The sequence below is a fragment of the Stigmatopora argus genome, chromosome 6 (genome assembly GCF_051989625.1).
Source record: "Stigmatopora argus isolate UIUO_Sarg chromosome 6, RoL_Sarg_1.0, whole genome shotgun sequence".
In the NCBI taxonomy this organism is placed as follows: domain Eukaryota; kingdom Metazoa; phylum Chordata; class Actinopteri; order Syngnathiformes; family Syngnathidae; genus Stigmatopora; species Stigmatopora argus.
The window spans coordinates 14,859,780-14,873,547 of NC_135392.1; the positions used below are offsets into that span (position 1 = coordinate 14,859,780).

At 40.5% G+C, this 13,768-nt stretch overlaps 1 protein-coding gene across 1 annotated transcript; it reads left to right on the forward strand.

Moving 5' to 3' along the window:
- Window positions 1-122: 122 nt before the first annotated feature.
- On the forward strand, window positions 123-5,297 carry arl8bb (ADP-ribosylation factor-like 8Bb). The gene is made up of 7 exons (XM_077603862.1): window positions 123-342; window positions 933-1,013; window positions 1,775-1,848; window positions 2,237-2,330; window positions 2,533-2,600; window positions 3,690-3,760; window positions 3,849-5,297. Exons 1-7 carry the CDS (start codon window positions 220-222, stop codon window positions 3,896-3,898), a joined length of 561 nt encoding a protein of 186 aa, XP_077459988.1. The 5' UTR covers window positions 123-219; the 3' UTR covers window positions 3,899-5,297.
- Window positions 5,298-13,768: the final 8,471 nt, after the last annotated feature.

The following is a 13,768-nucleotide window of genomic DNA, read 5'->3' on the forward strand; positions in this document are numbered from 1 at the left end:
TACTACCACACAATGATAAACTTTGAAAGCATAAATACGTCTTTAGACGTCATGGCAAAAATAAATTAAAAATCCAGTGTTATGTTTGTAATTTCCGAGTATATCCCAAACGCAACTGCATCACATGACAGCCAGAGCATCTCCCTACTTCCGGTATCGGTTGCTACTATCCTACAACTCACGTCAGATAAGAAAGTCGCAGCGATTTGGACATCAAAGATGTTGGCCCTGATAAACAGACTTTTGGACTGGTTCCGATCACTCTTTTGGAAAGAAGAAATGGAGCTTACCCTCGTGGGACTTCAGTATTCTGGGAAGACCACGTTCGTCAATGTGATTGCAGTAAGTCGCTAACAAACATGCTTGTCAGCGTGGGCCCAGTGCTGGGCAAATGTTGCATCTCCACAAAAAATAAATTTAATTTTAAGGTAAACGTTTGGATATGCTTGTGCCCTTTGTTTAACACCCGGAAATTAATGACTCGACTGCAAACAGGGCGTGATATTGGCTTCTACCCAAGACTGGTGCTTGTCAAATGACGAAGTTTACTAAGAGCTTCTTAAAATTGTCACGTGGATGACAGCGCTGGTGTTGTCATTTTGTCTAGTCTAGCCACTGCATGTCAACGTCATCCGCAGTCACAAGTCTATATTGGACATATGTTCTTGAAATACACCAGACCTGCATTCATCACGGATACACAATAAATAGCAGCAATACACAGCTGTTTAGTCTCTGAGGAATGCCACTGAAAATATGTAAAATTGTGCTTTTTTTCAGTCTCTGAGGAATGCCACTGAAAATATGTAAAATTGTGCTTTATTTTTTTTTCAGTCTCTGAGGACTGCCACTGAAAAATTGTGTAAAGTGTAAAATTGTGCTTTATTTTTACTTGCTGACTTGATGCTAACAAAACCCCTGTTGTTTTGAAGTCAGGCCAGTTCAGTGAAGACATGATTCCTACGGTTGGATTCAACATGCGGAAGGTCACAAAAGGCAACGTGACTATAAAGGTAGGGAGACCAAGTGACCAAACCTAGCAGGACTTTACTATCCTTAAGTACCAATGAGATCTCATTTCCTGAACTTCTTAATCCTCACTAGGGTTGTGGGGGGTGCTGGAGCTTATCCCAGCTGACTTCCGGCCAGAGGCGGGCGGGGGACATTCTGAATCGATGGCCAGCCAATCGCAGGGCCGACAACCATATTAGAGTGTCCAATCACCCTACCATGCATATCTTTAGAACATGGGGGGGAAACCGAAGCACCCGGAGAAAACTCACACAGACCCAGTGAGAACATGCAAACTCCACACAGGTGGTCCGACCTGGATTTGAACCCAGGTCTCCCACTCCCACCCAGCCGCCGGGGGAACCTATTGGCAATGAGTTATGATAGCATATTTAATATAATAAACACTTTTTATTGGTATATTTGGCTTGTCCGGTTCATAAATTTTGGAGGCTACCATCTCTAAAACAGCTTGCATCATGAAGACCGGTACTATGGAATTGCACCTTAACCAAAACCCTAAAAAGCACTGAGATGAAGAAAACATCCAAACAATAGATTTTCTCTTCTTGTACAAAATTTTCAGGTGTTTTTTTTGTGTTTAAATTACAAACTACAAAGAATAATAATTTTCATTAGTTTGACCATTTTGGGGGGCCAGGAAAAGCTATTAAGTATATTAGTCTACAACCCTGTGAACATGTGACTAGGTTTCTTTTATCTATATATTTATTAATTATGCACAATATTTTTTTCTGATCAGATATGGGATATAGGTGGGCAGCCCCGCTTCAGAAGCATGTGGGAACGCTACTGTCGAGGAGTCAATGCTATTGTGTAAGTGCTTTCTTGTAACAATGTTTGTCTTAATCCATTGATGTCCAAATCACCAAAGATCTGTAAGGGCTAAGAAATTAATCTAGAGCCCAAACATCTTTGTTTGTGTGATTATAACAGAAGAACTACACTTCCAATATTCACTTCGAAGAACTATACTCCAAATATGATTACCGTATTTTCACGACTATAAGGCGCACCGCATTATAAGGCGCACCCTCAATGAATGACACATTTTAATGGTTTTTCTATATATAAAGCACACTGGATTATAATGCGCCCTGTCTATTTTGGAGAAAATGTAAGAATTTTAAGTGCGCCTTATAGTCGTGAAAATACGGTATATAGTATTGACAAGATAAATAACCCTTATTATATACAATTTCAGGTATATGGTAGATGCAGCAGATCGAGATAAGATAGAAGCATCTCGAAATGAGCTCCACAACTTGTTGGACAAACCACAACTACAAGGAATTCCAGTAAGTCACTTTGTATTTGAAGTTATTGTTTGTAAGACCTGCTCCTATTTGAGCGTTTGCAAATTTGTGGTGTGTACTCCACCTGCGAGCAGTGTGTTTAAGAAAAAGGGAGACCGCAGTGACTCATGGGTGTAATTAGGAGAAATAATTTTAGTTGTTATCTTGTGAAAGACTAATTTGCCTTTGCTGAATTGTTTTTCAGGTTCTAGTGCTAGGCAACAAGCGAGACCTAACCAGTGCCCTGGACGAGAAGCAGCTCATTGAAAAGATGTAAGGCGTCCGCGATAAAGTAATCCGACTTTGTGTCTTATGTGAACTCAGGAAACTCAAGTATATGTCGTTCTTTTTAACAACAACTAAGATATCTTTTTGTCTGAAGAATAACAGTTGCATGTCTAAAGAGAAACTTAACCTTTTACAGTGGTGCTTAGACATACGATCTTAATCCGTTCCGGGACTGAGATCGTATGTCGAGCTTTTCGTAACTCGAGCGGACGTTTCCCATTGAAATGAACTAAAGACAAATTAATTTGTTCCAACCCTCTGAAAAAACACCAAAAACAGGATATTGGATTGGAAAAAATGTTTTATTTCTTCTAATTCGCCATCTATTAACAAAGTAACACATAACTAGTGGTTTAATAGTAATAAAATGTGTTTAATATAAGTAAAATTAGACGCATTTCGCGGAGGGTAGAGACAGCGACATACACGGAGGCGGAGGGGGGGTGTTCGGGGGGACTTTATCCACGGCACTCATAAACGAACAAACAAATTTAAATTAACTTTGATTAATATATACAGACACACTCAAACATACGTTTAATGTAACTTTACACAAAACTGAATTCTATTTTTTTTACCTTCGTTCTGGGCGGGTTACCTGTTTGCCACGCCTCCACCCTCACGTTCGCTATCGATGGGCTGTTTGCTGTTGTATTTCCTTCAAAATATTCAGAAAATGATGCACACAAATATCCTTGCAATAGGATAACGCACGACCACTTGCCAACGAGAAGTAGTCTTGAATGAGCGATCGCGGGAGCTAACAGCATTTCCTGGTCGATACTAGGAGAAACTCGTCTGAATAAATCGTTCAGTGCTCTGTTATACACGAAAGAGATGTGGCATAAAAAGACAGTGCGCTACAATGATAAAGAGCCTCTCCTGTCATGGCCACCTGGCTTGGTCGCATCTCGAAATTTTGATCGTATCTCGGCGAATTATTTGATCGAAATTTTCATCATACCTCGAGCATGTCGTAGGTAGGGCTGATCGTAGGTCGAGGTACCACTGTACTTGGATTTCACTGGATAATGTATTAATGGCACACTACATTACATACCTTTCCATCAACAGGAACCTATCTGCCATTCAGGATCGGGAAATTTGCTGCTACTCAGTATCTTGCAAAGAGAAAGACAACATTGGTATGTAATGCCTTTAAATGACTTCAAGTCCTACTTCTTTTGAGTTGTATTGGCTGTTGGTCATGAGGCATGTCCATCCCCATGGCAGATATCACACTACAGTGGCTCATCCAGCACTCAAAGTCACGAAGAAGCTGAAGTTAAATGCAGCTGCGCTCTAAGCTCCAGCCACTTCTGGGTCGTCCATAGTCATCCCTTCAACTGCCTTTGTGAAGTACTTCAGCTCTCTTTGCATACTATTGCTGCACGTCCGCACCACCAGTCTCTGCAAACACAGCTGCGTAGCCTCCGTACAGCACTATTAGGCCAATTCTTTTTTTTTCCCCCCAAATGATATTCATGCTTGAAAGGTGGATTGTTCATGCCTTACAGCCCGATCTTGTGGATATTCCTCGACACAGGAGTCCAATGGCTTTGCAGTGTTCTGTTGTCAAAATGCCCCGAAGAAAATCACGCAAATTCTCCTTTTTAGGATGTTTACAGTGCGATTGTGGTTTTTAATCATGCTTACCAAATAAGGATTGCGGGATGGCGTTCGATCAACAATAATTCTTAGCAATGCAGACTTCAGTTACTTGGCAGGAGGCATGGAATAACTTTATTTACTACAAGGCGTGAATTGGAATTTGTATAAAAATGAGTAGAAGATACAATGGTGAGTGTTTGTTGTTATCCCTGCAGAGTTTTAAGTGCCTTTCGGCTGAATGAAAGCTCCAATTAGACAGTCACTGCCCAAAGTTACGTCCCATACACTGTTACGAAATAACAAATTGAAAACAAAACAACCATTTTAGAAAATCTTATGTATAACCACCTAATTAGCATTAACGCTGCTCGATGCAGAAAAACGAGAAAATGTTACTTTTCCGCCAGTTAGTGGATTTTAGCTCTTTTTGCCTTTTATGTAGCTTTAAGTGAGGGGAAAACCTAACAGGTGTTTTAAAATATTGTACACGTAACATGGGTGTACCCACATAGCCTGTTTTATTATCATTTCTTTCTGGTTGAATAACAAAAAAACAACATCAATGAGATCAAAAACATTGAATGATTATTTTAAGTTTGGGCATTTGTGAATGATTGATTTGACATTTACGTTCCCTGTAATAGCACCGTTTACTCCCTTTTAACACAGTCATATTCAATTTTTTTATTTTAATCCACTTTCTGCTATCTAATTGGTTACTTGGAATTAATGTATCCTATAGTTTGCATTTATACTTGATCCTACATCCTGTCTGCAAACTGGGCAATCATCGCACGCTCCTTTGTGTCCTTTGTCCTTTGGTGATGATCAGATTTCTAATTATCAGAAGTGAAGGGCTGTATAGTTGTGCGATTAAGGAAACTGGGGAAGAAAAAGCTTTGTTAATTGTGTAATATTATAGCAATTTGTATGTGCATGTGCTAATATTATTCACATTCAATTGCAGACTTTGTAAATATGAAATTGACATTTTTATTCCAACAAATGCTCTTGTAGCTTTCATGCATCATTTCTATGTAATTGCTAATAAATTTTGTTTTGGTTTTTTAACGCGGTTCCATGTTTGTCTTAATTATTAAATATTCGCCACTAGGTGGAGGAAGAGTACTTTGACTCTACTCAGACGCCAAACACACACACACACACAGGCTGTTTTGATGTCGCTGCCAAAGTTGCATTTGTCACAGCATTTACTGCATTGCACTATTTTTTGACTGAAGTTTAATATTCAAATCATTTGAATGAGCATCACCTGTTTGGAAATGATAGAAAAGGAAAAATTCATTTGTCTTTGCATTTCTGTAATGGTTGACCTCGTAAGGGTCATGGAACAGGAGCTGTTGCTGCCTGACACAAGAATACTTGTCAACCAACCAAATGGCACTTGTAGAGGGAGACAAACAACCATTCATACTTGCATTCACATCCACGGCATCAGTGGAGCCTAGATTCGAAGAACTTCAGGTATGAGCCACTAACCACTAGTTTATTTTGCCCTTTCATTTTTTTTACTATTATAATAAGATGTCACTGCCAGCCTCATTCAAAATTGTTGGTATAATTTCTCAAGAGCCGAAACACCACCTATGTGTCTGATATTTTGCTGACGAAACATTAGCATTTCTCATTTCATTTTCTGAACCGCTTTATCCTCACTAGTGTCGCGGGGGGTGCTGGAGCCCATCCCAGCTGACTTCGGCCCAGAGGCGAGGGACACCCTCAACTGGTGGCCAGCCAATCGCAGGGCACAGGGAGACAAACAACCATTCACGCTCACACTCATACCTAGGGGCAATTTAGAGTGTCCAATTAGCCACCATGCATGTCTACGGAAAATGGGAGGAAACTGGAGTACCCAGAGAAAACCCACAGAGGCCCAGGGAGAACATGCAAACTCCACACTGGCGGACCTGACCTGGATTTGAACCCAGGTTCCCCACTGTGAGTCTGGTGCGCTAACCACTCTCCCCACCAGGCCACTCGAATTTCTAGAATCTGGATTAAAAAAATGGAAATCAAAAGCCTTGAAGAACATTTATCGATGCATTGTCATTATCACATGCTCACTTTGGCCATAAATGTGAAAGTGGAACACTACAGAAATATAATACTCTTCCAAAGAGAGTATTAAGGCAGATGGGATGTGTGTTGTGGTGTGAATGCAATCAGATGAAACCAGTTGTTTTCACCACTATAACGCCACAATGGCTCCAACGTAGAACTTGGCCAGCTGTTACAGCAGGGCCGCTGTTTACCTCATCTCATTTCTTTAACACAGCTTTTCCCAAACAGCTGCTGCCATTTCTTGTACGTCCGTGTTGGGGTTGTGGACAGATTGAGGTGTTTCCTGATGACTTCCATGACTTGGTGCTATTTACCCTGTGTGGGCGTGTGCGGTATGCTGTTGCGAAGACCACAAGGGATTATAAAGTGGTTACAAATATGCCACAAGGATTTATGTGGCGAGCAGGCCGTTGAGCGACCTCAACGTGTGACATACCGTGAATGTAGCTACACGTGTTACGAATCTGCTCATTATGTAATGCACACATTCACACATTTCTCGTTTGGCTCTATCCACAAAATGTGTGGGGAGTTATTGAGAATGGTAGGTCATCATCGGGTCCCAATTTGGTAAAATAAAATGCTTGTCCCAGTCATTGATCACCAATTACTGGCAGGCAGAATACTGAAATGCTTTTGTGTCACTTTTTTGGGGCATTTCTGTTTGCCTTTTAATTTCTTGGCTCAATCAATGTTGTTAAACACTGCATTATAATTAGTGTTATGAAGCATAGCAAGAAAACTTTATTGATATAGCACCTTCCACATTCCAATGTCACAAAGTGCTTTACGTGTGTGTTCATAGTTCCAACAGTGACAGCAACATCTCACTCAATTTGCTGTGAGAACCATAATTTGGTACTACTAATCATTATGCGTGGAATGTTACAGGATTAATACGGAGCTGTGGGGCTCAACACCGTATTTAATGAACTGTTGTTCACGCTGTAAAAACAACAGATGGGTGAGGGCATATTTGTTGTAAAGATTGCTAAGGCTCATTGGACAATTGAATTAGATGGTTTAGCAATTAGTATGGTTTTAACACTATTATTGGAATTAGCTGTTTTATATTAGGTTGCTTTCTTTCTTCTATTGTACATGCCCGAATCCAGATGATTTGCAAATCAGTGTTCTGTTTTTATTTCTGTTTAAAACAATTGGGATTGTAAAACTTTTCAATACCAATGGTTTCCTTCACCCTTTCTGAGCTCTTCCAGGCACAAGAACACAAAAAAATAAAAAAATGAAAAGCTATGTATCATTTTTTGCAACCTTGACTTTGTCATCTCTCCTGCAAATGTGGCCATGCATAAAAAGCTACTGTGAAGTCCAAAATGCAATCATTTTTATTTGCACTTGGTGGAAGTAATCTTTCAAGTACTCTGTCATCCAACATTCTTTCAGATGGCTGCTCCCTTGCGAAAGCTTTCACACTCTCACCTTCCAGCCTAGGCCACAACATGCAGCTTCCTCCCCTCAGATTCCATTAAAACCATAACTTTAGCTCCTTGGGTTCTGATCAACTGAGGTGCTTATAATGCGTTTTTCCAATGTACCTGGTATTTACATATAGATTGACTACTTAACATTCTGCATTTTAAAGTTTTATTTAAAGTAATCCTCTTTTTTATCCATTCCTGTTGGATTTATGCACTGTGCATTTAAAAGGAAATTGTCTTGGAAGTTTAGATGCACAGCATCATGCTTGGTATGCATGATGAATAGTGTGGAGTCATTGGGATTTGCTGGTCAGTTCCAACATGAATGGTCTCTTGAGAATGATGAAGTGTAGATCTATGTGAGAAACGCAGTCATCAACCAGAACTATAGTACATACTGTATTTAAACTTCACCACAATTTATATGTATAGTAATGCACATTCCCTAAGGTAAATTCCATGAAGGAGCAAAGCTATTGCAAGATACAAAAAACATAATTCCTGCAAAATGGTAGTGTAGAAAGGAGATTCATTTTGTTACATGCTAGCACCACTTTCAAACATTTTGGATTTCGAAAGATAAATGACAAAACATGTTTAATATTCGAAAACTGTGTCAAACTCATCAATCCATCAGTTGTTCGCTTTGTCTAGCCATATTCCCATGTCTAAAAGGATACAAAGGAAACAGTATTTAATCATATCAAAATGTGATTACAAAGTTGTTATCAATTTCAACATTTTCGATGTTAAATCTTACTTGCGCTTCATTTTGAAAGGTGACGTTTGATCTCATGACCACTGCAGTGCACCTGTCTAAAGTGTGGTTCAATTAGTCTCAACACAGAGTGTAGAGCAGATGTTTCCACCAAGCCAAATGTACCAGAGACCAGCTGACATTTGGATGAAGTTCAAGGAACCTACCTTTGATATTGCAGACGGACTCAGTTGGTAGCCTTTTTAACAAGCTCTCACAAGATGGAAGATTACTGTACCCCATTAACATTTTCTAATCCTAAATATGGTTATTGGTCATCCACATCGCTCAGATGGGTCTGGGCTCGGTTTGTGTGTGGCATTTATTGGGTGAGGTATACTTGGAGACAGTGGCGGTCCGTGCATTTTCTCGTAGATAATTGCACTAAAATGGGGTAAAATCCACTTCCAAGCAGCATTTAATGATTAAATACAAATACTGGAGCTTAAATACAAACACTGGAGCTTTTCAGATATCAGAACCGGGCCCACAGTTGAAATATTATTTAGGAATATAGCCATATTTTACTCACCAAAAATCCTTTTTAACTGTACACAATATCCATCCTCCTTTCTTTCTTCCTTCTTTTCTTTCGCCATCAAAGCTAATGCTGAAAGTCGAGCCTGTCCTGTCGTATTTCTGGCGTAGTCCGTCTTGAAAATGGTTTTAAATCAACACAACAATATATTTGCTTGTGCAGCTCGCTGCAGATACAGTTTTGTAGGTCTGGCTAATCACTAGCCAATCATAGTTGGTGAAAGCGATGACGTATCCCTACGCCTGCGAGAAGGCAATGACGTATCCCTACGCCTGCGACAAGGCATTGTGGTGTTGCCAACTCGAATTCTGATTGGTTAAAGCAACAGTCTTATCGACGCTTGTTTAATGCAGCAGAGCCTGCAGAACTGATTGTGAAGGCCTTCAGGCAGATTTCTGACCCTGGCAACAAATAATGGCTGAAATGTGATTGGTTAAATGCTTCAATATGAAAACACACATCTGGAAGCAGTGCAACCAGGGGGGAAAGCAATGAAAGGAAGCTAACAGACAATTTGGAATTATTTCATAAGTATTGATGGACAAAATATAATATATGATTCAGATATATCTTAGGCCAGCAGAGAAAGTCTTGCAGGCCCTGACGGCCCGCCACTGCTTGGAGACAATATGCCCCATCCATTGCACTTTTATAACACAATCAGGTAAACTTTTCTAGCAGACTTCTTTAACTAAATGTGTACTTAACCATTTAGAGTGAACATTCCTGTCTTCTGTACTATTTAGGCCAGTTTGCAGGCACCAAGAGGTTTGCACATCATATTTGTCACTTTGCACAACTGACTGCGCACATTTGAATAGAAAAGGCCACCTGTGAGGACTCAAAGTCAGATATGGCCATGCTTGGCAGAGGAGGCAAATTAGATGGGATGGAGGGGCTTTTGCTCTGATCCCCTTCCAAGCGCATCTTCCGTAACTCTCCTGGCAGACACAAGGTTGCAAAATCTTACAATACAATCCCTGTGCAGCAATGACTGAGTGATTCATGAGGTGGCGTACAGACAGGTCATGACAGGTCTTGACTGTATTTGTTGGACGTTTTTTTTTCATTCCCTTTTATATTACTTGGGGGAAATAACTGCACGGCTTACTTTTGCTCATACAGCACAAGCAGAGGTTCCCCTCGGGGTCTCATTCGAAGCCCCAAATCCTGCTGATGAGAAACAGCTGTAGCCTCAGCTACCTTAGTCATATGTGGAACTTTGACATATTTTTAAAAGCTATGCATACAAACACACCCTTTTTAGCTACAGGTAGCTGAAAAGGGAAACTTGCATGGTTGTAATCGAATGAAGTCTGACTAATATAAATATGTGAGGTATTCTTTTCCTTCGGGGAACACGTTCATGCTTTCCACAGTGCATTCTCAGTGGGGAAGATTAATCAACTGTCCATTTTAATTACACAGAAATTTGCTTTGCTTTAGCTTGTTGTTGTTGAGACACTTCCAAAAGAAACTTTGCCGTCCACAATTCCGTTGCCGCCTTTTGCCCGAAGCCTTGGTGCACACAATCCTCTCCCTATTGCAATGAAAGGAGCATTTCAGCAGAAGGCAGCGATGTTTGGATGCACGTGAAAGAAGACGGGGCAAGGCATTGATAGCTGGAGAGAGAATAGAAATCTTTGACAGGGTGTCCTTCACACTCACTCCACTGCCAGATTTTCAAGTAGTGTGATTAAATGTTGCTTGCGTAACACTTGAGCATGTATGTCTTTAAGCAGCAACAAATCCTTTGTATAGAAGCACCACCAAGCATCACAAGAATGCCATTGTTCGACTGCAGTGCAGCTTCTTTACTCGTTGGCATTTGGACAAAAACAAGGAAAGAAGTCATTTTGCCAAGTGGCAATGAAAGAAGACAGTAAAGACGTTCATGGTGAAAATAGAATTATCTTCATATTCAGCTGCAAAGTAAGAATGGTAGGAATATTTGCAGAAATCACACCGATGTCTATCGCCCAATTATGAAATATAAATAAGAACAAGACAATATTTAATTAAGATTGCTCGCGTTAAACACAACACACTACTACAAATACTTATTACTGTCATATGGCGGTAGCTCCGTCCACTTTTGCTCGTTTTGTGTTTTTGCTGCTTTTCTGTCTCAATGATTTACTTTGATTTGCTGTGTACTTTGTGCATTTGCTTTGTTGTTCTGCAGCCTTTGCGACTGTACTGTCTAACTTATAACTATGCCTTTTCTTGCTACTGTCACAATGAAATTTCCCGAATACGGGATGAATAAAGTTATCCAATCGAATCCAATAATACAGTGGTGCACAACAGGTGTTTTTTTTTAATTATTAAGAATTGAATTGCAATGTTCGATGCAACACCTATAAGCAGAAAATTTGGAAATTAAGACGATGCAAAGAAGTTTAAGCATTTTATTTTATTTTGAATCAATCCTAAATGTCAGGTATACCTGAAATAGATAAGGAAGAGATTGTCCTCACATCAACAAGAGGGAACGTTTTGTGTTATATTGGTTGGCAGTTTTCCGTAGTGGGATGACCTGTTGCGGCCGGCCAACATGGTCACCGCAGCTTGTAGTGTCAGCATTACAAGCGACTGACTACCTTTTTAACCTGTAGTTGTGGTACCCCCTTCTCTTCAACAAGCTACTATGTGACTCCTATGTGTTCCAATCTCTATGCATGAATTCTCCAGAGAGGCTTCCTTATTCCAACGTTGCCCCTTGAGAGCATTCCTCCAGTCGTTGGTCATTGAGTTGGTTCTATTAAGGTGGTTTCGACTCTCTGTCTCCAAACTGATGGATGGCCTGTCTCGCTTTATCTGCGCCGGACGGACGCGCTGCTGGCTGCAGCCCAGAGATTGTCACTGCTGACTGCTTTATCAGTGTCTGACTTATAGAGCTGTCATCCTCTTGGACCAAGGTTCCCAGGCGCCTTGTCCGACCGTTCCTCCCTCATGTCTGTCACATTTGCTAACCAGAGACCTTCCTCTGTGGAGTTTGCATCTTCTCCCCATGCTCACATGGGTTCTCTCCGGGTAGTCCAGTTTCTTCCCACATTCAAAAAACATTTATGGTAGGCTATTTGAATACTAATTTTTCATTATGTGAGTGTGAGTGGTTGTTTGTTGGCAACTGCTTGGCAACCAGACAAAATACACACCATTTTCTCATCTCATCCATTTTCTGAACAGCTTTATCCTCACTAGGGTCGCGGGGGGTGCTGGAGCCTATCCCAGCTGATTTCGGGCCAGAGGCGGGGGACACCCTAAATTGGTGGCCATCCAATCGCAGGGCAAAAGGAGACAAACAACCATTGACGCTCACACTCATACCTAGGGGCAATTTAGAGTGTCCAATTAGCCTACCATGCATGTCTTTGGAATGTTGGAGGAAACCAGAGTACCCAGAGAAAACCCACGCAGGCCCGGGGAGAACATTCCAACTCCACAGTTGGACCGACCTGGATTTGAACCCTGCAGCTGGGCCACCCTACCGTTTTCTCAATGTAATCATAAGACCAGATTTGAAGTCGCTTTTGTTAAAGTTGGGGTCATCACTTGGTTTTGATCAAAAGAATTTAAAAAGACAAACTTGAGTAATCCTAGTCCACGTTCAAGTCTGGCAAGAAAAACAGCAGTCCCTTTCCCATTCTAACTGTGATGAGCAATTGGAGCATTTGGTGGAGAGCCAAGCAAAATCAGGGGCTTCCTGCACATCCTGTTTTATTTCAGAGTTGCTTTTGAAAAACTGTCAAAAAATCAGTAATTCATACTATCTCAGAAAGTATTTAGTAACCAAAAACACATGACGGCCATCTTAATTGTTGATTTTTATTTGTTCCCAAATGTATAGATTCAGAGTTTGACATTTCAAACTGTTTATCTTCACATCATCAGTAGATCATCAATAGATTTTTTGAATTGCTACCAGACTGCTCTGCTAATTTAGACTAGAATAAAACCTGCTTCTGAGTAGTGCTAGCCATGCAATAAAAAGTGGATAACAATGGGCTAAATAGGACTCTGTTAATTTAAAAAAAATCAGATAACTATAACCTAAGAAACAACATAAGAGCCTGTCGGTGGTCAGTGATAAAATAAAAACCAAAAACAACAACATATATGTCACAATTCAGTATTAGATGCAGGCCCACCGAAACTATGAAAAAAGTGTGATTTATAATCCAGAAAATACGGTACAAATTTCAAGTAAAAGTCATGATTAGAGCAACCAGCATTTTAATCAAAAGCCCAAAGCTGAGTTGAACAACAACTGCGTATGTATTTCCCCTCATTATAATTTCTTGAAGTTGCATGACGTGACCCAAATTACACACTCAAGCACACTCAAGTGGACAGTGCCACTTTCCGCCGAGATGACCTGTCACCAAAGTCTTTCGCAAAGACCCACCGCATGATTTTCACTGCCCAGGGGAGCTGTCAAATTGTTAACGCCTTACTCACTTGGTGCTACGGTAGTATAAAGGAAGGCCTTCTTGCAGGAATTCTCACCTGTTATTCTCTAGTTTGGGAAGGCTGCCCATGTAGTGTCTCCTAAAACACAGACCCCTAATACAGCCATCACAGAATCATAGGGAGCGATTGCATTGCAAAAATAAACATCACTTGACTTTAAGTCACTAACGCAGACTAATCAGATTTCCAAAATTCTGAAAATAGCACGATGCAATGCTGTTCAATACTGCTGCTGTTGCACCCT

Excerpts from the sequence above, each read along its gene's own strand:
- arl8bb (XM_077603862.1), top strand. The coding sequence starts at position 220 with ATGTTGGCCCTGATAAACAGACTTTTGGACTGGTTCCGATCACTCTTT. Across the intron at positions 343-932 it reads CGTTCGTCAATGTGATTGCA|TCAGGCCAGTTCAGTGAAGA; the intron begins GTAAGTCGCTAA and ends GTTGTTTTGAAG. Across the intron at positions 2,601-3,689 it reads AAGCAGCTCATTGAAAAGAT|GAACCTATCTGCCATTCAGG; the intron begins GTAAGGCGTCCG and ends TTCCATCAACAG.